Here is a 23,613-nt window from a genome sequence, read left to right on the forward strand (position 1 = left end):
ACAGGAAAGGGTCTTCCCCTAATTGTTGCCACAGTTGCACACTATTGCCTAAAATTACATTGTATGCTGTAGCATTAAAAGTACATAGCCCAAAACCATGAAAAACAGCACTACACCCACACACTATTTATGAAAATAAGGTGCTAGGTTCTAAAAAACAGGGGTATTGCCATTTAAGGTTTGCAATGTGAATGTAGCCCTTGTCTCTTTCTCTCTCAGATGATAAAATACAGTTCATCTTTGGCCTCTGGGAGCCACGGTTATAACTGAAGAGCTCTCCCTCTCTCACTCTCACAATAAACATACTGTTTCATGCTGCACATCTCTATCTCTCACCTCTTACACACAAACAAGCACTCTCTCTCTCTGCCACACAAACACACACACACACACACACACACACACACACACACACACACACACACACACTGTAGCGTGGCTGGCCAGATGGGACTCTTCCACATGACCAAGCCGATCAATCAACACTGAAGGGCCCAGGTGCTACTACGCACCATTTCACAGTCTGTCTCACACACACACACACAGACACACACACACACACACATAGCAGAAGAGACATACAGCGATAGAAAGATAAAGGACACACACACACACACACACACACACAGTGTAACATGAATGACCCGAGTTCGGTCTCCAGAGGCCTCATCTGGATGGATGACAGAAGATGGAGAAGACAGACGGATGGATAGATAGACAGACAGATGAGAAAAACAGACAGACAGATGAGAAAAACAGACAGACAGACAGACAGACAGACAGACAGACAGATAGATAGATAGATAGATAGATAGATAGATAGATAGATAGATAGATAGATAGATAGAGAGTGACAGATAATATCAGGTCATATGTAGTATACTTTGTATACAGGGAATTATTTAAACAACTTGGAACATTATTTTCAAAGTTAACATTAAAATGACTGTTTAAGTGGTTAATTTCTAATGTATACTTATATACTTATATACATACTTATCGGGTTGTATGATTCAGTTACCTCGTGGTACCTTTCATATGGAGGTTCTTCAACTTGTGAGCTTTCCATAATGTGTGCACACAAAATGTTCATGTTAAATTAAGTTACAAAGAACCTTTAATATATTTTGTTTTTTCATGTCTGTTGTGAGCAAAGGAGGGAAATGAGGAGTGACTTTATTATAGCGCCACAATGTCCACAGAGTGAGGAGCTCAAGTTGGATGGAAGGGTCATGGGATATGGAAGACTGCTGTTCCCTTCCCATCTCTGACTGTGCGACTGTCAATGTTGTTTTCTTTTAACAATGACCATTAACAGTGCTTGTGGTTTGGAAAAGTTTTGGAAAGCAGTGACAAATTATGCTGTCCTGAGGCATCAGATCAATTTCACCCACAAAGGGGTTCTTCAATCTGACAGAAATACTTGTGGAGAGCCTTAATGTAAGGATAATCAACAACAGCCAAGGTTGAATGTTTCCTTGTGGCTTTAAAATTATTACTTGTTCCCAGAGGATGATTTCTGACGACTTTGATGATCTCCTGACTTTTCATCTATTGCCATCATCACATCCAAATAAAAATGTTTGCAATACTGTGGTGTATGACTAAATGTCTGCAAAACTAATGACATTCCCATCAGTCTCAGTTGTACTTTGTGTTCAGTGCTAATTAGAAAATGTTAACATGCTAACAGATGATGAACAAGGTAAACATTATATCTGCTTAGCAACAGCATGTTAGCATTGTCATTGTGAGCATGTGAACATCTAGCATGGCTGTAGACTCTAAGTCTTGCTGAAGAATCCATCACACAAAGCCATTCAAAGGATGAAGGAGAATTTTGTCCAGTTTTTATAGGTAGTTTAGGTACAGGAGTTTCGTTTTAGGATGTTCTGCTGTAACACTGGATTTCATTTGCATTAGCTGCTGAATATGTGAAGGTCCCCCTGATTTTGGGGATCGAGGTTTGCAAACCTAATCAAACTTGTTGGACAAACTGCATACAGTATTTTAGCTTTCCGTTTACAGATTTTACTCAGTGCTTCGTCAACAATTATTCTAACCATTTTTTTTTTACACATGCAGACCCTCCTTGCAGCATGAAAAGTAACAGGTTGATCCAGCCATGGAGGTCATCATTCAGTATTTATCATCATTCATTTTAGTATTGATTTTCTTTAGCACATGCAAACACCTACTTTATGCATGCATAGATATACAAATATGCTCAAAATGCCTGGCTCCTGCAGTCTTTTTCTTGATGGAAGGAGTGGACTTTCGCAATAAATTCGGGTTCATTTCCGAAATCTCAATTTGTAGGCTTGAACCCTACTAACACCACCTGCCTTGAGAATTAAAGACCTACAGCATAGCTGTTCCTCAGCTTCACTATTTCCTTTATTAGCCTTTTCAAAAACTGATAGTTAACTCAGACAGTTTTTCAAGAAACCCAAAAGTGTTCTTCACAAAATACTCAGACATTTACCCCTCCCCGATCAGGTACCCTGAAGTGCTCCCCGATGAATCGCTGCTTTCAGAGTGTACATTCTACATTTCCACTCTCCGCCCTCTCGCCTTGACGAGACCTATTATTACTATGTCAGATCTAATTACACAGACAATTTACATGTGATACACAGCCCCTTCAAAACAATAATATACTTAATACTCTGCAGTGGCTTACATTGTGCGTCCATGTTAATGCACTGAAGTCAATGCAGCACTAATCAATGCATGACATCCATTCAAAATACTCTGAGAATGAGACGGTGGCTGTTCAGTTTCAATCAGCAGGGACAATAGAAACGGGGCGGAGCAGGAAATGCAGGATGTAAAAAAAAATCTCTTTATTTTAATGTATCTTTTATTCTTATTTATTTTAATTTATTGCACCTATTGACCTGGCTTTATTTATTATTGTGTTTTTGGCAGCTTACTTCCACTTGTTCCTAATATGTTTTTGTCTCTTCATTTAGTCTTTTTGAAATGTCTTAAATCACCTTCTAAACCCATGATAAAATCTTATTTAAACAAAGTATATTTCTATTATATGTTTTATGTTTGTGTATCAAAATGTTTGTTGTATGCTGATAATCTTGCATTTATACCATTTTAAGAGACTTGAACATGGAAGTTCATTCTTGTCCTTTGGGAACAAAATCATAACTCAGAGGTCCACTTAATAGCTTTTCAGAGCTTTCAGCTGCATCTTATGGACTTCGCTCAGTTAATGTAGCTGGCTCAGGTGTCAATATGTGACCTAACTGAACTTAGATCATGTGATAACAGGTGGCTGTATATGTAACTCCTATCTCTGTTTAAGCGATTCAAATACACATCCAACGGCAAAGACCATATTTGAATTCATTAATGTTATTAAAACAATTAGCCCATCAACAGTGTGGTGGAACAGAAAATGAATCAACAGTGTTGATAAGTCATTAATCATTTTTATTTATCAAACAAAAATTTTAAACATTTTCTGTTACCAGCTTCTGTTCTTCTGTTTTTTATCCTTGTAAAGTGAATATCTTTCGGTTTGGGTCCAGGGTTCTGGGAAATTGTGATGGGCATTTTTGTGACATTTTATAAGCTAAACAATTGATTAATTGTAAAAAAAAATAACAGACGGATTGATTGATAATGAAAACAAGTGTTAGTTACAACCCTAAAACCTTATGTAAGTTTTTGTCATTTTTAGAGGTTGATCATTTGTGTCACAACATTTCCTCTCCTCTGTTCCTCTTTCCTCTTTTGTTCATCTCCTCTCCTTTATGTTTAAACATTCTGAGCACAAAGACCCAGACCCAGCAGGGAGAGACAGGGGGACGACCTTGGCACCACACCCAGCTGAGGTGAGTGGCTCCTTGGGTAGAGAGGGAGACAGGCCTGGTCTCCATGTAGGAGAAATGGGGAGGAGTAGAGGATGATACAGAGATGAAGGGAAGGAAATGAAGAGAGAGAGAGGGGACAGGAAAATGAGAAAAGGACGAGAGGGGGAGAGGAAAAAGTGATGAAGGAGAATGATGACAGAAAGAGGAAGAGAGAAAAAAGGAGAAGATATGATATATCAAGTGCATATCAAGAGAGAAATGGAGAATTGGAGAAAGAGGAAAAAAACAAAAAATGAAACAAAGACTGAACAAAATTTGGAGTGAGAGACAGACAGAAGAAAATACAGAAGAGAGAGAGAGAGATATGTATTTCTATATAAAGTGTCCAGATGTGACCTCCTCCGAGGGGGTCCAGCCTCGTGGCTCAACACTCATTAATAAGGTCACACAGAGGTGAGACAGACGGCTGACTCACTGCATTTCAACAAAAACAAGAGGAGGAGGGAGCCAAGATCATCAGGTCATACCACTTCTTATATACTGTACGGTTCTGTTTAATGCTGCCTTTTTATAATATATAACAACATATTGATACAGGTAATAATAATGACTTTACCTTTTAAACAGGTTTTGAGGTCTTTTTTGATATGCTCTACATCCTGAATGATACATCAGTGGCTGATATTTAGGGATGTATTTTTATAAATTTGTCTTTATTTTGTTATCATATTGTCTTATACGGTAAAGTTTACTGTACAAATTCCGCTGTTATTTTTAGTGTAACTGTACACTTTGATAATAAAGGTGTTCATCAAAAGTGAAAAAAAAATCACCTTTCAACATCTCCAAACCTGTCTGGATTACATGTTCTATCTTGTTTACTGAACACATGTAAAAGTAGAAATGTAAAAAGGAGACATTGTGGTTTTAGCAGCAGTTAGTGTTGGAGCTATTTGTTGTCCAACAACCACTGGGTGCAGTGACAGCACGAGGCATCTCAAAAGTCCTGTCCTCATAATGGGGTTGCCAGGTTTGAGCTCTGTCCTGACAGCTGAAATCTGTTAAATTACAGAATGAGACCAGTAGAAGCTGGTAGAAAGAAGCTACTGTGCATCAGAATCAGATTGTTTATTTATAACAGAACAGAATGTGCTTACAGGCTGAAACCAATGAGCCCCTCATTTACTATGTAGGTGACAGTTACGTGGGGGGGTGTTTAGGGTGGTGCACCTGCTCTGCAAAGCAACTACACAGAGTTAGATACACACACATATACTGTGTAACCACACACATGAAAGCTACAATCACACAATACCTGAACATTTACACACAAACCTAAACACACAAGAACACACACAAGTCAAAGATCACAAATACACTCATTCAAATTAATACAGATAAGCGCACACACACCCAGATATACGTATATGTATCCTCATACATACACACATATACACATGAAAGCCAGCATCACACACTCTAATACAAAGACAGACAAACTGAATACAAACATACACGCACATTGAAAACATTGCATTTAAAGAACACACACACAAAGACAAAACTATGCACAAACACACACACACTGAACGTACAAAACACACACACACACACACACACATACATACATATAAACTAAATGAACATGAACACAAAACGAAACACACACAAGTACAAGTGCACATACTCATTTACACAAAGAACACACACACACACACACACACACATGAGCACACACCCCCCTACATTTAACCACATAAAACCTCATACATACAGAAGCTTACATCACACATACTGACACAGTAACCTGTAAACTTGCACAGAAACACACACACCACCGCAAACCCACAAACAGATATTGACTTCACTAATTCACACACAGACCATAATCATTAAAACACACACACACACACACGAAGATACACATAAAAACACATATTCATGCATCACACACAAGCATCCACATAACACAAAACTGTACATGTACTTATATAAACATATATGTTAGTGCAAGTCCACATTCACACACATAAAACACACACTGGTTGCTAGATCACTGTGTTTTTTTTCTCTCTGTGTGTGTGTGTGTGTGTGTGTGTGTGTGTGTGTGTGTGTGTGTCGGCAGATTAATCTAGTGGGGTCACTGAGATGACACTAATACCTTCGCTGATTATCTAGAGCATAACATCACTCTAATCTGATGGTGGGGGGTTAAGAAAGACAGACAAGGTTAGAGGGGGAGAGCAAGAAAGAGATAGAGAGAGGCTGTGTTCACACTCAATATGTTCAGGTTGGGTTCATTAAACTCTGCAATGTTTCTTTCTTCTCTTAGTTTGAGTTCATTTCAGATGAGAATCCCAAGTCTCAAACCACACAATTCATACAAAATGCAAGGGATTATAGGTCAAAGAAAAGAGAAATTTGTCATGCTTGGAACTTTATGGAGCCAGGACAGCGACTTTAAAATTTGGCATTGAAAACAATACCAGAACTAAAAAAGGAAACATTGGCATTGAAACAGTTGTATTGGATTGAGTTGTATTGGCACTGAAACAAGTATTGGAACTGAAAAAAGTTTCACTGAAAAATAAAACACAAGCATTAAAAATTATTTCATTTTATTTTGATATTTTTTTGGATTTTCAATGACAATGTTCAGATTTTTTCTGTCACTCTTTTTCAGAGGAGAGGTTTAAGGGTAGGGGGCAAGGAGAGCGTGATTTACATATAATCTGCACACTAAGGAGAGAACGTCACTCTTCCTGAATCCTAAACCAGCCGTCCTCTCATCCGCTCCGAAGCCTCTGGCACCACCGCAAACCTACGGCAATGGCTTCAACAAGTTCACCTGGAACTCTCAAACAGGAAGTATCTCAAGTCTGTTTGTCTTTGTCGTTGTTTTCTCACATAGAACCGGGCTGGTTAAAGTTAACTTTTAACTGACGTTATGCTGGTCTGGCAGAGGTCCGTTGGAACTAGTGCTAACATTAGGCTCAATGTGAACAAACAATGGCAGAGAAAAACAGACTTATTTGAGGGTTGTGAACTCAGGTGAACGCATGAAAGCCATCACCATAGATGTATGGAAATGTCAGAGGATTACTGTGGTCAGTGTGATTGTGGCTGGAGTTTGGCATTTGCAGTTCAGATTCCTGGCATTGTTTTAATCCATTGAAGATATGTAGAGTCAGTTTTTATTAGTATGTATGAGGAAATTGTCAGTGTGTTACTATGTCCTTTGAGGTGACTTTCCTTGTACAGTAATATACAGTAAAACTTAAAATTTTATATGGTCATAGGAACATTTTGAGCAGAAATCCATTGCACTCCTCAGCAAACCAAATATGGAAATTTTTTTTCATAATAGGATTTCTTTGGTAACGTCACAAATTCAGCAAGATTTTTTTAATATATAATGTGTAATATAATGTTTGTATTTGGTATATCGTAAGTAGTCAAAGTGGCTGGGCCCTTTGTTTACCTCAACTGCAGAGGGTACCAGGCCTATAATTGAAGCAGGCTTATATTAAAGACAGGCCTTTGTTTCTAATTCCCTCTGTTTGATAAGTATATTTTCTCATATTTTAGTATGAAGCCTCCTTGTTTTCTGATCCGCTCCCATTTGCCCTGTAATTTTTGTTACTGCATTATGCTGTTGCACATATTAGTGCTAATGTTAGCGCTAGTTCCAGTGGACCTCTGCCAGACCAGCATAACGTCAGTTAAAAGTTAACTTTAACCAGGCTGGTTCTATGTGAGAAAACAACGGCACAGAGAAACAGACTTACTTGCTGTTTGAGAATTCCAGGCTGTAGGTCTGCGGTGATGCCAGAGGCTTCGGAGCAGACGAGATGTTTTCAAAAACATTAAATCAGACTTTATTTATATAGCTCCAATTGCAATACAAGGTGATTAACAATACAATTAAATACAACAAAACAATGAAAATACAATAAAACAGTGAAAACAAATGGTAATATAAGGAAATAATCTAGTAAATAAGAAAGATGGTAGAACAGAGAGACCAATGTAGCACAGTAGAAGGGAATAGATTAAGGGAATGCTAAGCTAAAAAAGGTATGTCTTAAGATTTCTTTTAAAGGTGTTTACAGATTGTGATGTCCTCAGCTCCTCTGGCAGGCAGAGGAGGACCATAGACACTAAAAGCCGCCTCCTCGTAGTTCTTTGTCCTCACCCAGGGAACAACTAAAAGGTCAGTGCCTGAGTGATCTAGAGGGAGCATACATTAAAAGCATGTCCATCGAGATGAACTATACACCAGTAAAAGAATCTTAAAATCTATTCTAAAACTTTCTGGTCTTACTCGGTACATGTGCTGCTGCATTCTGAATGATCTGTAACTTATTTATAACTTTCTAAACCAGGTAGACAAGAAAGGAGAGCATTGCAGTAATCAAGCCTGCTAGTGATAAAAGCATGCATAAGTCTCTCAGTATCTGCCTGGGAGAGAATGAGTTGCACTTTAGCAAGCTTCTAAAGTGATAAAAGGCAGTTTTAGTGAGATTGCTGATGTGAGATTCAAAATTCAAATCAGGGTCTAGAAGCATGCCAAGATTTTTTGCTAGAGGCTTGGGATTTTGTGCCAGGGATTTTATGATGTGTGCACAGTATCTCTCTCTGGACCTTTGCTCCGATAATTAAAACCTCAGTCTTATCTTTGTTCTATTGCAAGAAATTATGTGACATCCACAAGTTGATATGATCAATGCAGTGAACCAGTTTATCAACAGGGCTGATGTTACTGGGTGATAAAGAGATGTACAGTGTGTCATCGGAATAGCTATGAAAATTAATCCTGTGTTCTCTGATGATATTTCCCAGTGGCAGCATATAGAGACTGAACAACACAGGTCCCAGAATGGAGCCTTGAAGGACCCCACATGTTATGCTAGTGTTAGCCGAGGAGTGGTCACCAAGGGAGACAAAATAGTCTCTGCCAGACAGATAAGTCCTAAACCAATCTAAAAATGAGCCAGAGAGGCCAACACACTTCTGTTTTCTGTTAACAAGGATGTCATGATCGACTGTATCAAAAGCAGCGCTTAAGTCTAAAAGTACTAATATTGAGAGTTTCTTGTCATCCATGTTCAATCTCAGGTCATTTACAACTTTAACTAGCACTGTCTCAGTGCTGTGGTGAGCACGAAAGCCAGACTGAAACTTCTCAAATATACAGCTGAAATTTAGGTAATCATTTAACTGTTTAAACACTGATTTCTCAAGAATTTTACTTAGAAAAGAGGGGTTTGAAACTGGCCTGAAATTGGTTGGCACTAAATGATCTAGGTTACTTTTCACAATAGCAGTTTTCAGTGCCAGGAGGAAAATACCAGTCAGCAGGGAGTGATTTACAATCGCTAGCACTACATCCTCTAAACAGTTAAACAGTCTTACTTCATTCCTGAGCATTACTTTATCAACAGCAGCAAAAATGTCCAAAGACAGGGGCTCACGTACATTCTATATAACATGACTTAGATCTGACCTGATTTACCTTATCTTGTCTCTGAAAAATGCTGCAAACTCTTCACATTTTGATGTTGAGGTGATGAAAGACTGGCTTTTTCGAAGTTGGATTTATGAGGCTTTCAATAACTGAGAAAAGCATTCTGGGATTATTATGGTTTTTAGAAATCAGCTTTGAGAAATGAGCTTGTCTTGCATTTCTAATTCCTTTGTTGAAGATAGTGAGGTGTTCTTTAAAAATGTCATAATGGACTAGCAGCTTAGTTTTTCTCCATTTACGCTTTCCTTTTCTACGGTTTTTCATTAAATTAATAATATCCCCAGTTCTCCATGGTGGTTTCTGTTTAGATTTTATCTTCTTAAGTTTGACTGGTGCATCAATGGTAGTCTTCAGCTTATTATTAAAATTGTTGACTAAACCATCACAAGAGGAAGGAAGGATCTTTGGGGGTATGCTATAAATATACAGTAATTTATGAAATTTTCAGCAATTTCAGAGGTAAGATAACATTTCCTAACAACCTGCTCAGTAACAGAGCTAGATAATGATAACAATGCAGAGAAAAAAATACAGTAGTTGTCTGAGATTGTCAAGTCAATTACAGAGGATCCCCACACGTGTCTCCTGTTTTGTTTTGTCTCCTGTTTGGTGTTTTACCATGTTTCGCTGTTTTTATTTGTATGTCTGGTTCTTTTTATGCATTGTAAGGCGACATTGGGTGTCTTGAAAGGCGCCCACAAATATAATATATTATTATTAGACCATGAGTGATAATTAGATCCAACGTGTGACCGCGGTTGGCCCCTTAACATGTTGAATAAAATACATAGAGCTCAACACATTTAGGAACTCAGTGTCTTTAGAGTCAGTCACATTATCCACATTAAAATCACCTATGAACATAATGTTATCATAATTGGTACTGACAATAGACAACATTTTGGTGAAGTCATCTAAAAAGACAGGACACTATTTGGGGGGTCTATATATTGTTATAACAAGCACATGGGGTTTGGATTTTAACAGGATAGCATGATGTTCAGAGGAGCAAAAATCACCAATAGGGATAGTTAAGCAAATATTTAGTTAATATAAAGTTAGCAAATATAGAGGCAGTCCCACCGGCTTTTATTTATCATGCCTTGTAGTATGTCCAAAACTAAAGCATGGAGGGGACATCTCAATAAGAACAGCAGGTCTGTCGCTATTTAACCAGGTTTCTGTTAAAAACATGCAGTCAAGTTTATGTTCAGATATTAGTTTGTTAATAACTAAAGTCTTATTGCTTAGTGATTGAACAATACTGGGATAGCGTGACCTGATATTGAGGCAGGGTCACATAAGGCATGGCTTTCAGGACGTCATGCTGTAAAGGCCTTGCAGGAATGTACTTGTAAAAACCACACAAATGTAAGATTTATGATTTAATGGATTTTTTTTCAAACTGTATGTTTTAGTTTTACAAGACAAAAGGCTTCAAGGATGACTTATTAACATAACTCATTGGTTTAGCAAATGTTTGTTGGGTAAACTTACATTTAAAAAACACTGCATACCCTCTTCCCTAAACATTTTCATAGAGAACATCGAGGTCTGTCTCCCACACAGTAGATCCAAAATGGGGCTAGTAACAATGTAGCAAACACCCCTAAAACAAGCAAAGCAATCTATCAACCACATAACATCCTAGCAGCTGCAAAGCAACCTCCTAAAGACCTAGACTGCCCTAGCAATCACCTAGTGATACCAGGACAAGCAGTGTCTATGAACCACCAAGCAACCATATAGCAATCACTCAGAGACACCTTAGCAATGACCAATAATGCTCTGGCACCTACTGTACCTTGAAAAACCTTTTTAGCCTCTTAGCAACACATTAGCAACCACATAGCAACATCTTATTGATGACCAAAAATGCCCCAGCAGCCATCTAGTAATTCCTTAGAAACAATCTACCAACTAACTCAACCAACTAGTCCAAGTTACTTTTGTCAGAGCATAAAATCTTTTATTCCAGAATGTTCTCTAGCATATCACAATGGTGAGAGGCTATCACCACTGGACAAACTCAAGTTTGTGCATCAAGTCAAAACTTGATGAATATTTTCTCCTTACCCATTTGTGTGGCCAACATCTGTGTAAAAAAAGTAACATCGGGTTACTCTCTGACACCTCGAACTGGGTAACACACCATCACTGATGTTAAAGAAAGTTCTCTGGTTTCAGTATTGATACTGAAACACTACATTTTCCAACAGGACACATAAAAAGCCAACAGACATAGAAGACAATCTGATTTACCAAGATCAGAACAGTCACAGGTAGAAAGTGAAGAGGATGTTTTCTACAACACTGATGGCAATGGTAGAAGTGTGTGTGTGTTCAATACCCCTGGCTGTCTCTGTCTCTTAGTGTTATCATTATCAAAGTAAATTGCGGCTCCCGTGTGCCAGAGGAAGAATACAATATTTCCATTTCTGACTCGCATCCCCTCTTCCCTCTCTGCCTCTGCAGCTACATTCCATAATCACAACACTGTCACAACACATCGCACAAAAAATGGATCATTCTAACAAAGGACCCACAACTCAGAAGTTTTACATTTCTTTTCTTTTCTTTATTATACTTTATTTTCATATTTTCCTCTGTGTGCACTCACAACTAACTGGACAATGACAAGAATTAGCTCAATTTTTATAATAATGAAAAATTTTATGTTTAGCATTTTAGCAGATTTAAGTAACAACTAGATACTTTCAAATAGAATCTAATTTATACACAGAGAATTGATCTTAACACGTGTGTTTGCACAAATTAAAACTTTTAACGGATTCCTATTATTATGAAAATGTTACTTAGCTTAGAACAACCTTTGTGAATGGTTTGTGGTGGTAGCAAATACGCCATGAACAAATAAAACACAAATGCAATAAGGAAACAAAATACTCAAAGGTTTTTATCACTCCACCACTCATTAACTTGTCTAAAACACATCAGGGTGATTTAAAAATGAGTTGTCATCTACCTAAAACAAGGTTGCTTTTTCCTCTAAAACGAGATGGCCAAACACTTTTGGTCTGGGGCTATTTTCATGGTTTGGTCTACACCCCTTAGTTCCAATGAAGGGAAACCTGCTACAGCATGGAATTATTTTTCAAACAATAGTGTGCTTTCAACTTTGCAGCGACAGTTTAGGGAAGACATAAGCCAGAGATGGTTTGATGGAAGAACTTGACTGGCCGGCACAGAGCCCTGACCTCATCCCCATCTAACACCTTTGAGATAAACTGGAACACCGACTGTGAGCCAGGACTCATCGTCCAACATCATTAATTACCATTAATGCTCCTGTGGCTGAATGGGAGCAAATCCCTGCAGTCTGGTTCCAAAAACTTGTAGAGAGCCTTCCCTGAAGAGAGTAGGTTTTTATAGGAGCATATGAATGCCCATGGTTATAGAATGTTCAACAATCACATATAGGTGTTAAGGTGTCCACAAACTTTTGTTTAGGTGGCCATATATTTTGGCCATATACTGTATATACAAGTGTGGTCCCATTGCTGGTGTTGGTAGTAGTAATCTTTGCATCTCCTTTAGAAACACACATCTAAAATAACATACAACTCAAAAAATTCATCACACTTGCGTTAACTCTTTGTGGCTTCAAAATGGACGGATTAAGAAATGGACGGATGGAAATGCTCTCTTTAAGACAGAAAGAGAGCAGGTAGAGTCAGATAGCTGAAAGCTGACATCCTCCATATTTTATGCATCCAGTCAAAGGTAATTAAGCTGTGTGTGTGTGTGTGTGTGTGAGTGTGTAAGTACATCTGCATGTGTGTGTTTGAGTGATTATTTGACTGTGTGACTGTGTGGTATGTGTGTGTGAGTGAGAGAGAGAGGCAGATTATCTGTGTCAGTGGCCATTTGCTCACAACTGGCGCCACATTGGAGAGAGCCAGAGGCAGAGAGCATCATGGGTAAATGAGCACACACTGCCTAGCGTTTTCCACACAGCGGGTCGAGAGAGTGAGAGAGAGAGAGAGAGAGAGAGAGAGAGAGAAATTGCATGCCAGATGACCTGTCTCCTCCAGTGTACAATACTGTTTCACTAATTAACTGTACACACACACACACACCGTCAGATAAAAACCCAACCAAGCAGTGAGTTCAAAGTTGATGGAAAGAAAGAAGTGCATTGTAAAATAACACACTCAGTCTGTGGCGTACCTGTTAGCCTGGAGTTGGCGTACGGAGGTGAGAGGCTGTCATGTGATGCCATGTACTGCGACCCATCTGCATAACTCTGGAGAAAGAGACAGACATATGGGATGAACAATTATATTAACTTTTTATATGTAGGTGTCATTACTATTTGCAGCAGAAGAAGTTCTGATAGTAATGATTGCAATGGCAGAGGCACCTCAAACATATACCCTATTTACACTTCCCCACTTCGAGTCTTAGGCAGATTGGATGTGTAAATGCAACAATGACATATTAGAGATGGATTGATATCCGACAGCTCAATTTTCTAACCAGATGTTGAAAATATGCAAATGCATCCATCTCTGCTATGTAAGGTTTTCTCCTCCAAAGTCTCCTCACAAGTCTAAATGACATCCCTCATGCATTAGTTATAGTAGTGATAGTACCAGCAGGTAGCAGTAGTTCTAATGGTAGTAATGGCAATAATAGCAATATTAAAAATGATAAAAGCAATTGCATTTAACAGTAAAAATTAATAGTATTGTTGTTAGTTATTACCTTGGAAGAACGACTACCACTCGCCCATGACCCTGCACTTGTTCTCTCCTCCATATCTGTATGAGAAAGAGAGTGAGAGACGTTTAGATGACAGGAAACAAAAGAATAAGAAGAAAGAATAACTGAGAGTTGATCTAGAAATAATTTTTAAAAATACAGTTTGGGAAAAGAAATTACCCAGAAAATCTAATCCCTTTATGTAGTGCATTAGGTTTGTACTACTAGTACTATGCACATCGAAAATAAAAAACTAATCAGGATGTACAGCAAAATACATGACATGACATGCATGACAATAAAACCAACAAGCAGAAAATTATTTCTCAAAAAAGTAAAGTAAGAAAACATAAAATACAAAAATCCATGATGCATTGTATTTTACTTGATGTTTTAACCCAGTTTTTGATTTATCAGTTAACATTTACTCAGGGGCTACTATAGTGAACATCTTTCTTCAGATCCAGATTTAATCATCACTTTCATCACATCATTTTCAACACTTAATACTACAAATAATATTACTGTAGAGTATCTATCAACTACAGCGGCGTAAATCATTCTCTCTCCGTGCTCCATGTCATTAAAGATGATTGATTATGATTGTAGAGCCTTTAATGTGTCTCTGAAATGTAATGGTCCTTTAAGCCTCCTGCAGACAACTAATCCCCTCTGTCATCTGTCAAAGGTCAGTGTGCTGAGTGAGAGGTCACAGGTGACCTGATAATGGTGCTGGATGAAAAGTCAGTGGATCATCAAAGTTATTACAATGAGGGGGCATGAACGCCTGTAGTCTGTAATTCATGGCAATCCATCTAATAGTTGTTGAGATACTTCACTAAAAAATGTAAACCTCATGGTGGCACTAGAGGACACGTCAGAGGATAACCAAAGTCAATATGCTTCTGCCTGTAGGAACAATGAATGTCTATACAAAATTTCATGGAAATCCTTCCAATAGTTGTTAAGATATTTCAGTCTGGACCAAGCGGTAGGCAGCCTCATGGGCTGAAAAATTTGCCAACACAGAAGTGCCAAAAACTGCGGTTCCTCGAATGGCCACTTAAGGCTGGCTCCAAAAGTGAGTCAGTCCCCATTAACCCCCATGTTAAAATGCCCAACTTTAGAGCTGAAATAAACATGCTTACAGCCTGGTACAAAAAATGGTTTTAGTCTCTATAGCTAATTTCCCCGTTCATGACACTTGTACAGAGTGTGAATTCTCATGTAACTTATATTAAGGCTTAAAGTTGTGCATAAATAAGGGCGGGCCACTTTGGGTGACAGATGGATGCCCTCTCATTTGGCCCGCCTCAGCTCCACCTCTTTGCCCATTTTTGGATTAACCGGAGTCAGGCACTGCCAAGATGGCAATGGCCGGAGCCACCGGAGCCGCCCACACTGAGCTTCACAACGGCTCTTCAGAAACCTATAGGGGACATGCATGTTTTATACAGTCTATGGTCTGGACCAAATCGGTACATCAACTGACAAAATTCAAATACAACTATCATTACCTTAATAATAACACAATAGTATAGTTCACCACCATCTTATACCAGGCTAAAGATGTGAAAGTACAAAATGTGTGACTTTCACACAGGAGCCAGCCACTCACATCCCGTCTCCTACCAACAACAACCACCATCTTTTCCTAACCATAACCATGTAGTTTTAGCTATCAGCTATCTAAACTTAACCAAACCTTGACCATAGTGGTAGCCGATCAGAAAACAGTCATTATTTGTAACAGCCATTGACAGTGACAAACAACCTGTTTGTTATTTAAAAATGAGGACTTGCTGGAAAAGACAGACGTACAGAGGTTGAGAGACACAATAATCAACAGAGAGAGAGAGAGAGAGAGGGAGGGATGTATTTTGTACATGACAGGTAGGTCAGTTCATCCAGGTCGACTGAAATGTGCAAATGTAGCTCTCGCTTACAGAACACACACACACACACACACACACACAAACACACACATACACACACAGTTGTCTCATGCATTGTAGTGTACAAATCTGTCCTCAATAGGCTCTCCATTATGTCAGTGTGTGTATAGTGAGCAGCTTACATTCATTGTCGAGTCATTTGGAATGTCAGCTTATCTGTGTTTGTGTGTGTGTTTGTGTTAGCACAATAGAAATTAGCTGGTTCAGTTACAAAAAGCCTTTTGAAGTCACACTAAAAGTCACTAGCTCACCAACAGTACCTTTGGGCTACCAGTTTGTTGAATAGAACAGGGTTGAAGGAATGGATATTCAATGACCAGGTGGATTTTTTTAAAACAAACAACCTATGAACACTTGGGTTTAGGGAACACACACTTGTAAAACACACGACAAGAAATTTAAATTTAAGGAATACACATGAGATTAAGCGGATCAAGGGATTGATCAATTAGATTTAGGGATTACTAAATATAACTGGCTAGAAACACACAGATAATCAATCCAATATAAAGGAACAACACTTGATAGGCTGGATTTAAGGAATACACACTTGATCAGCTTGATTTAGGGAACATATAATGACAAGTTGTATTTAGGGAATACACACACTTGAATAGTCAGATTTAGGTGACACATTTGATAAAATGGATTTAGGGAACTCGTTACGATCGGCTGAACTTAGGGAACATACATTTGGTAACCAGATGGATTTAGAGAACACGCACCTTACCAGATGGATTTAAAGAAAAAAAAAAGGCTGTTAGGAATTAGGAAACACACACTTGATCATTCCGATTTAGGGAATACAGTCTTGATCAGTCTGATTTAGGGAACACACTTGATCAGTCTGATTTAGGGAACACAAACTTCACAAGATGGATTATGGGAGCACATACATGATCGGTTAGAACAAGAAACTGATGAAGAAAATAATTCAGTATTGTAATGCATGACTTAGGTATCACAACCAAAGTTTTGGTATTTTGAGAAGAAAGATTTGTTTTAACCAGACTTCAGTGTGCAACCCGTCGAGCTGATCAATATTTTCTAATATTTTCTGGAATATTCAACTGGTAATTGTGCCAGTTTTTATCATTCACTCTACTTTATCATTCTCCATCATACAGTTGGATGTGTTACATTTACAGATACTGTACACATATGTTTTTGTCCTGCAAATAAAGTCTGTTAGGAGAAGAGAGGGGAGGAAAATGAAATAAAAGTAGAATAGGAGAGGTTGATGATAGCTGATGCAGATGCAGGAGAAGTGGAGGTAAAGATGGGGAGGAAGAGGAGGAGCAGGACAGCAATTAAAGAAAGCTTCCTTCAGTATTGAAAAATAAGAGGGGAAGAGAGATTGAAGAGAGGGAGGAGAGGAAGAGGGGGAGAGAAAAATACAAGTTGGTGTGCAGAAGTTGAAAGACGTAGAGGAGGAGGAGAGAAGGAGGCATCCATGTGTCCTGCACCTGATAAGGCCTCCGATTGAGGGCTATAAATTACACCAGAGAGAGTATTTACACACAAGCAGGAAAACACACTCTTGAAAGAACACCTACATACCTCTCTCTCTCTCTCTCTCACTCACACACACACACACACACACACTCACAGAGTGCAGGTCATCTATCATCAGTTAATGAACTTAGACTGACAGACAGCTCCATGTCTCTCACACAGATCCTATTAAGACCTGCTTGACACAAAACAGACTCCTATTAATACAGTTAGCCTGTGTGTGTGTGTGTGTGTGTGTGTGTGTGTGTGTGTGTGTGTGTGTGTGTGTGTGATCACCGAGGACAAAAACAGGCCTGTACCCGAGTATGACCAATGAGTCGCTCTTTGTATTGTTTAAAATGAGAAATTTGTTTGTGTGTGTGTGTGTGTGTGTGTGATCAGTCAAGCTTGTGTATAAGGAAAGAAAAATCACCAATATTAAATTTGTTATTCTGCATGTACAGTGCAGTAAAAAACGATGACAGTGAGTCTTTTAAGTGTTTTTCTATGATTCTTTTGTCCGCAACACATTCATTTTGAAATAAAACAATGAAATGTGCTGACTTTCAGCTTTAAGGATGTTTGAGGGTGTTTGTATCCATAGTGGGTGAATGATGTCAGACTATATTTACACATAGTCCATCAATTTTAGGGCACTGCAGCAGGACAACGGTCCTAAACAAACAGTACACACAAGGCAATCAGGGAGTTTTTAGGGCTCAATGGGGGAATGTTCTTGACTGGTCTGGCTTTAAATATTGCTACAGATTCATGGGATAAGGAAGTTATTGAGGACCAATTAATGCTGAACACTGTGACACTTGTAGCTTGGTTCAAATTGGCAGACAAAATGACAAGACAAAAACGATCCATTGTTGACTTTTAGTTCTGGTACTTTGTGTGTTTTCACTGACTTATAACAAATGTACCAAGAGGTGTAAACATGAGGTCATATGGACTGACAGATAACTCATTCATTGGGCAGTTTTGGTGTCTGTCATGCTGCACTTTACTGAGCCTTATGAGTTTCTTTATCTTCTCAGGTGTTACAAAGAGCAGAAGGTAATAACTGATTATGAGCATTATTAGTCCAGACTACAACTGGCCATCATCTGTTATGAATAATGACAAACAAGTAGAAACAGGATTAAAAAAGTGTCTGTACCATATGAGGAACTGCCAAAATAAACACCTCCATTGTAACTGCTTTTCACTTTCTGATATACCAGGGAAAATCCCCACATTTACCTGCTGACGCACATACTTGTTACCATGGTTACCAAATGATATTGCACAATATTATAAGTCGCTTAAACAGATTGCTTCCTTGATAGCTGTTGTGTTTCACGCCACAGACAAACCACCCCAAAGTCCTCCTGGACATGAAACCCATCTTTTCAAGTGGTCTTGGCCACACCGGAATTTGAGTGACAGCTTTCACAGCAGCCTAAACGAACTGAACCAAACCGGCAAGGTTACCAGAGTTCGTTTGAATCATACTATACTTACACTGTAGTAAGGTCATATCTCAGAAGCATTACATACCAGATGACTGGGTAAACAATCAATTAGCTTTTTTTTTATGACCATAAGAAATTATGGGGTTTTGTGAGGTTAATCACTGAGACAGAACTCAGTCTAAAATCAACCCTTCACTGGCTGCTGTAACATTTACGTTAACTGTTTGAAAAATTGTGTTACCTGCAACAGACATTCACCATGAAGATTGTTCTTTTTTAAACAAAAATGTTGCGCATGTAAGGTAATGTGAAAGCATGTCGACAAGTGAAGACCTTTACAAACAGATACACACACCTACACACATAAACATGTTGATGATGGAATAAATGGTCTCTGATTGACAGAAATGAGGACAGTGGTCATGCTGCGAGAACATCAAGCGCGCGTGTGTGTGTGTGTGTGTACACCTGTGTGAGCTTTATAAGCCCCACTGTTTTCATCTGATCTCCAACCAAACTCTATCATTAACTGTAGGCCTGCCCCATCCCCCAACATATACTCAAACACACACACACACACATCAAACAGCGTGTGGTGATCAGAAAGAGTTCTGAATGTCATCAGATCTGTTTAGGTATTTTTGAATTTTATATTTTGAAAGTCAAAAACACTCGCTCAAACATTTTCTGTTAACTGAAAGGTTCCTGAAAATTAAGAAATAAAAACAGAATTGTTTTTATTCTTTGTTTTGAATGAAAATTAGCATCAGAAGTCGACATGTGGGCCTTGGCTATGGATAAATATTAAATGAAACACTACAGATAAATCACAATAATGGTAAAAAAAAATAAAAAGAGATCTGTGTGAAAGGTAACATAAAAACGTTTTGTTTTAAACACAAGATGAAAATGAGACCGGTGGTATTCTAACCTTGATATTCAATGAAGATACTCTGAAGACTCTTTTTTTCAGCCAAACTCTGCCGTGTAATCGAACAGTTTTACACCTTCCCAACTGGGAACATTTCAGACATCTCCCATGGAAACAACTGCAGCCATAATGAGCTTTGGCTATTCAATAATATATAATAATACTAATAATATAATATTATTGTATTCTCTTGATGAAATCTTTTCTCTTTGAACTCACTGGTAGCTGTTTTCACTGCTATAAAGTGATTTGTAAATTTCTTGTTGGTTTGGAACAAGTGGACGCCAGCACGGCTGAATGTTATAGTCAGAGCTGAAGTGATTTAAGCTGCAGTTCCTCTAATTCCCAATAGGTTCTGTTCCAATAAAAATGTCTGTATTGAAGATAATTCAACCCCAAATTATCTGTGCATACACAAAGTCAATTAATTTTCTCCACATGAAGTTAAACTATGTCATTGTTTTTTCGAATGTGTTAACATGTCATTTTCCACACCTTTTGCACCTCAACTAACATGTCAACTCATTTAAGTGCTCCTAACTTCCAATTCAGTTTCTTTCAAACTGCCACTAAACCTCTTTCAGTAATTGTGTTTCAACTGCAAATTTAATTCAGTTAGCCAGTTTAAACTGACATTCCTCAGTAATTCTTTTTCACCTGCCATTCAGCGTCTTTCAACAATTCTGTTAAAACTGCCACTTTAACTTAATTATGTAATTTAGTTTCAACTAACTAACCTTGTTTCAGACATTCAGTTTTAACTGCCCCTTTAACTTCTTTCAGTAACTCCATTTCAAGTTCCAGTTTTAAGCAGCCATAATCGATATTTTTATACGAACAATGTATCTAATGTAAAAAACCATGTGACAATGTGACACATGAAACATGTCACTCTGATGAACCTACAGAGAATTGCCAACTGAATCTGCAGCTCCCCTGGGCTTTACAGAGCTTTATAGTGAGTTTCAGCTCAGTGCTCATTCTCTAAAAACCCACTATACACTACCTGACCAACAACAAACAACAGACAGACACAGTTAGTGACTATCTGCTGGAAATAGTGGAGCATTTAGCAGCTTAAGAGCCAGATATTTTGGTCAGGAGTTGGTAGAGGTCAAAAACAGAGCTTAAAGAGAGTGAATATTTGACTTACATTCGTCAGGTGGACTCGACACGACTGCTGAATGTGTAAATAAGCAATCATTTGCAAATAACTTTGTCATATCAACTTACCCTACCCTAACAGAGATGTCTTTTCTGCCTAAACCTAACCAAACTTTTATTTGTGAATTGTTGTATCTCAAATAATAAGCTGTTGAAATGTTACAAATACTCTCTAAACTATCTGTAGGCAGACTGTCCTTGTAAAGTGTAACCGCTTAATGTGATTCTGTTTCAAATGCCAGTTCAACTTCTTGCAGTATGTCAACTTCATGTTCATAATTAACAATGATGGGAGGCTAAAAGGCTTATATTAACAGTGATGAAACCCACAAAGTAGACATCACAGTGACCACAGCTATATTTTTAAATTGTTTACAGGATGGAAAAACAAATGAACTCAAATTGCATCAACAGAAATTAAAAGGAAACAGACGTGACAGTCCTGTCCACACTGTGTGATTGACAGATGATGACTGGGAAGTTACCGGAAAGAGAAAGAAACTCTCATTCAAACTATCTGAAAGGCTGTTGAAGTCAAAAATGTACACACACATAGAAAATATTAAACCTGTGTCCCTGAAGCATCAAATCTGAACACAAGATAAACATTTTGAAAAGCAGAAAGAAAGAAAGAAAGACAGACACACACACACACACAAATTAGCATAACTATTTACATGTTAAATTGTACAAGACACAACCAACAGGTTATCTAGGGAGGCAGAGAAGAAGAGAAGCAAGGAGAGGAGAAAAATAAGGGGAGGAAACAAGGAAAAGGAATGAAACCAGATAGGAGAGGAGAGGAGAGGAGAGAAGAGATAATGAGAGATAACTTGAAGGAGAGAGGAGATAAAGAGAGGAAAGGGGAGAGGAAACAAGGACAGTAGAAAAGGGAGAAGAAACAAGGAGAGAAAACAAGAACATAGAGGAGACAAGGAAGGGAAAGAAGAAATAAGGAGAGGAAACCAGGAGAGGAGAGAAGATGAGACATGGAGAGGATACAAGGGAATAGTAGAAATAAGGGTAGGAAACAAGTACATGGATAAGAAATAAGGAGTGGAAACCAGGAGAGGAGAGAAGTGATAAGGAGAGGACACAAGCAAAGAAGAAGAGAAAACAAGAGAGGAGGGGAGTTGTTGAATGTAAAAAAATATTAAACCTTTCTAAATGTATGGCATTATAAAGCTAAATACAAAGGGTGGCATACTGTAAGAGATGAGTGACAGAAAAACATGGAGGACAACAGAGACACAAAGATCTAATTCAGTCATTTTATATAATGCAAAAAGAAGCTTCTTGTACTTTCACTGAACTACATTCATGTTATTATCCTGGGTAATCACACACACACACATACTAAAATAAGAGTAAGAATTAAGAGTCAGATTACGTCTCTGTATCTTCTCCTTTAAAGCTGCTTAGACTGTCTAACACCCACAATCCCGTGTGTGTGTGTGTGTGTGTGTGTGTGTGTGTGTGTGTGTGTGTGTGTGTGTGTGTGTGTGGCTGGACAAGCAGAGGAAGTGATGTAATGATCACATTCAGGAAGTTGCCCATGTCCTGTTTTGTTACATGATTCATGCTCTCTCTCCTCGTCTCCCTTCTTTCCTTCACTTGCTTCCCTCTTTTCTTTCCTCCACCTCTCTCTCCTTCTCTCCCTCCTTCTCATTTCCCCTTCCCTCCTTCCTTCCTGCTTTGCTTACTTTCCTCCTCCTTTATTTCCTTTTCTTTCTTCTATTCATTTTTTCTTCCCTTCCTCCCATGATTACTTTTTCATTCTCCTTTCTTCTCCCTTCTCTTATTACTGTTAGTTCTTTCTTTCTCTCCTTGTCTCCTTCCTTTACTCCTCTATTCTCTTGTTCCATGCTTTCCTCCCTGCCTCCCAGCTTTTGTTGCCGTTAGTTTTCTTTCTCTTCATGTCTCCCTTCTTTCCCCCTCCTCCTTCTCCTCCTCTCTTATTCCCTCCTTCCTTTCTGACCATTCTGAGATGCACTCCTTCCTTTCCTGCTATGTCTTCTCTCATCCTTCTTTTTATTTCTTACTTCTCGTTCACTCACCCCTTTCCTTCCATTTCTCCATATCTTTCCATCCTTCCCTTCCCTCCTTTTCCATCTCTTTCCAACCCTCCTCCAGTGTTGCTGGTTTGAATTTGGGGACTGACAAAGAAAATGCACTCCCTCTGAACCTGCCTGAGGAGCCTTTGAGCAAGGCACAGCAGCAGACGGCACCTCCATCTGAACCTTGATGCACAAAGCTTGAAAAAAAACTCTCCTCTCCATCTGTCTCCGTGGTTACGGAGCCCTGATCGAGAGGACAGTTGTAGATGAGGATAAAGATGCCACATCGATTGACATCTTGTTACCATAGTAACGAGGAGAGAGAGGACAGGAATGACCATCATCAAGGCTAATACTGAACAAAAACATGTATATGATACAAGAATAGGTTTCCAGAGGACAAAAACCTGTATTTGTTATTGATTGGTGGTTATTATTGATGGATTTTTGTTGACTGGAGTTTTCTT

The 23,613-nt window shown here is 38.5% G+C and overlaps 1 protein-coding gene across 15 annotated transcripts in view; it reads right to left on the reverse strand.

Annotated features, from left to right (window-relative positions):
• The window catches only part of LOC122866084 (transcription factor 4-like), a 267,666-nt gene that overhangs the window by 186,495 nt on the left and 57,558 nt on the right, over positions 1-23,613 (reverse strand). For all 15 annotated transcript variants that reach the window (XM_044175260.1, XM_044175256.1, XM_044175250.1 and 12 more), the window contains 2 exons: positions 14,089-14,144; positions 13,552-13,627 (listed from right to left, as the gene is read on the reverse strand). In XM_044175260.1, the coding sequence (XP_044031195.1) occupies positions 13,552-13,627; positions 14,089-14,144 (132 nt within the window). The remainder of the gene's footprint in view (positions 1-13,551; positions 13,628-14,088; positions 14,145-23,613) is intronic.

Source organism: Siniperca chuatsi, linkage group LG18 (genome assembly GCF_020085105.1).
Source record: "Siniperca chuatsi isolate FFG_IHB_CAS linkage group LG18, ASM2008510v1, whole genome shotgun sequence".
Classification (NCBI taxonomy): domain Eukaryota; kingdom Metazoa; phylum Chordata; class Actinopteri; order Centrarchiformes; family Sinipercidae; genus Siniperca; species Siniperca chuatsi.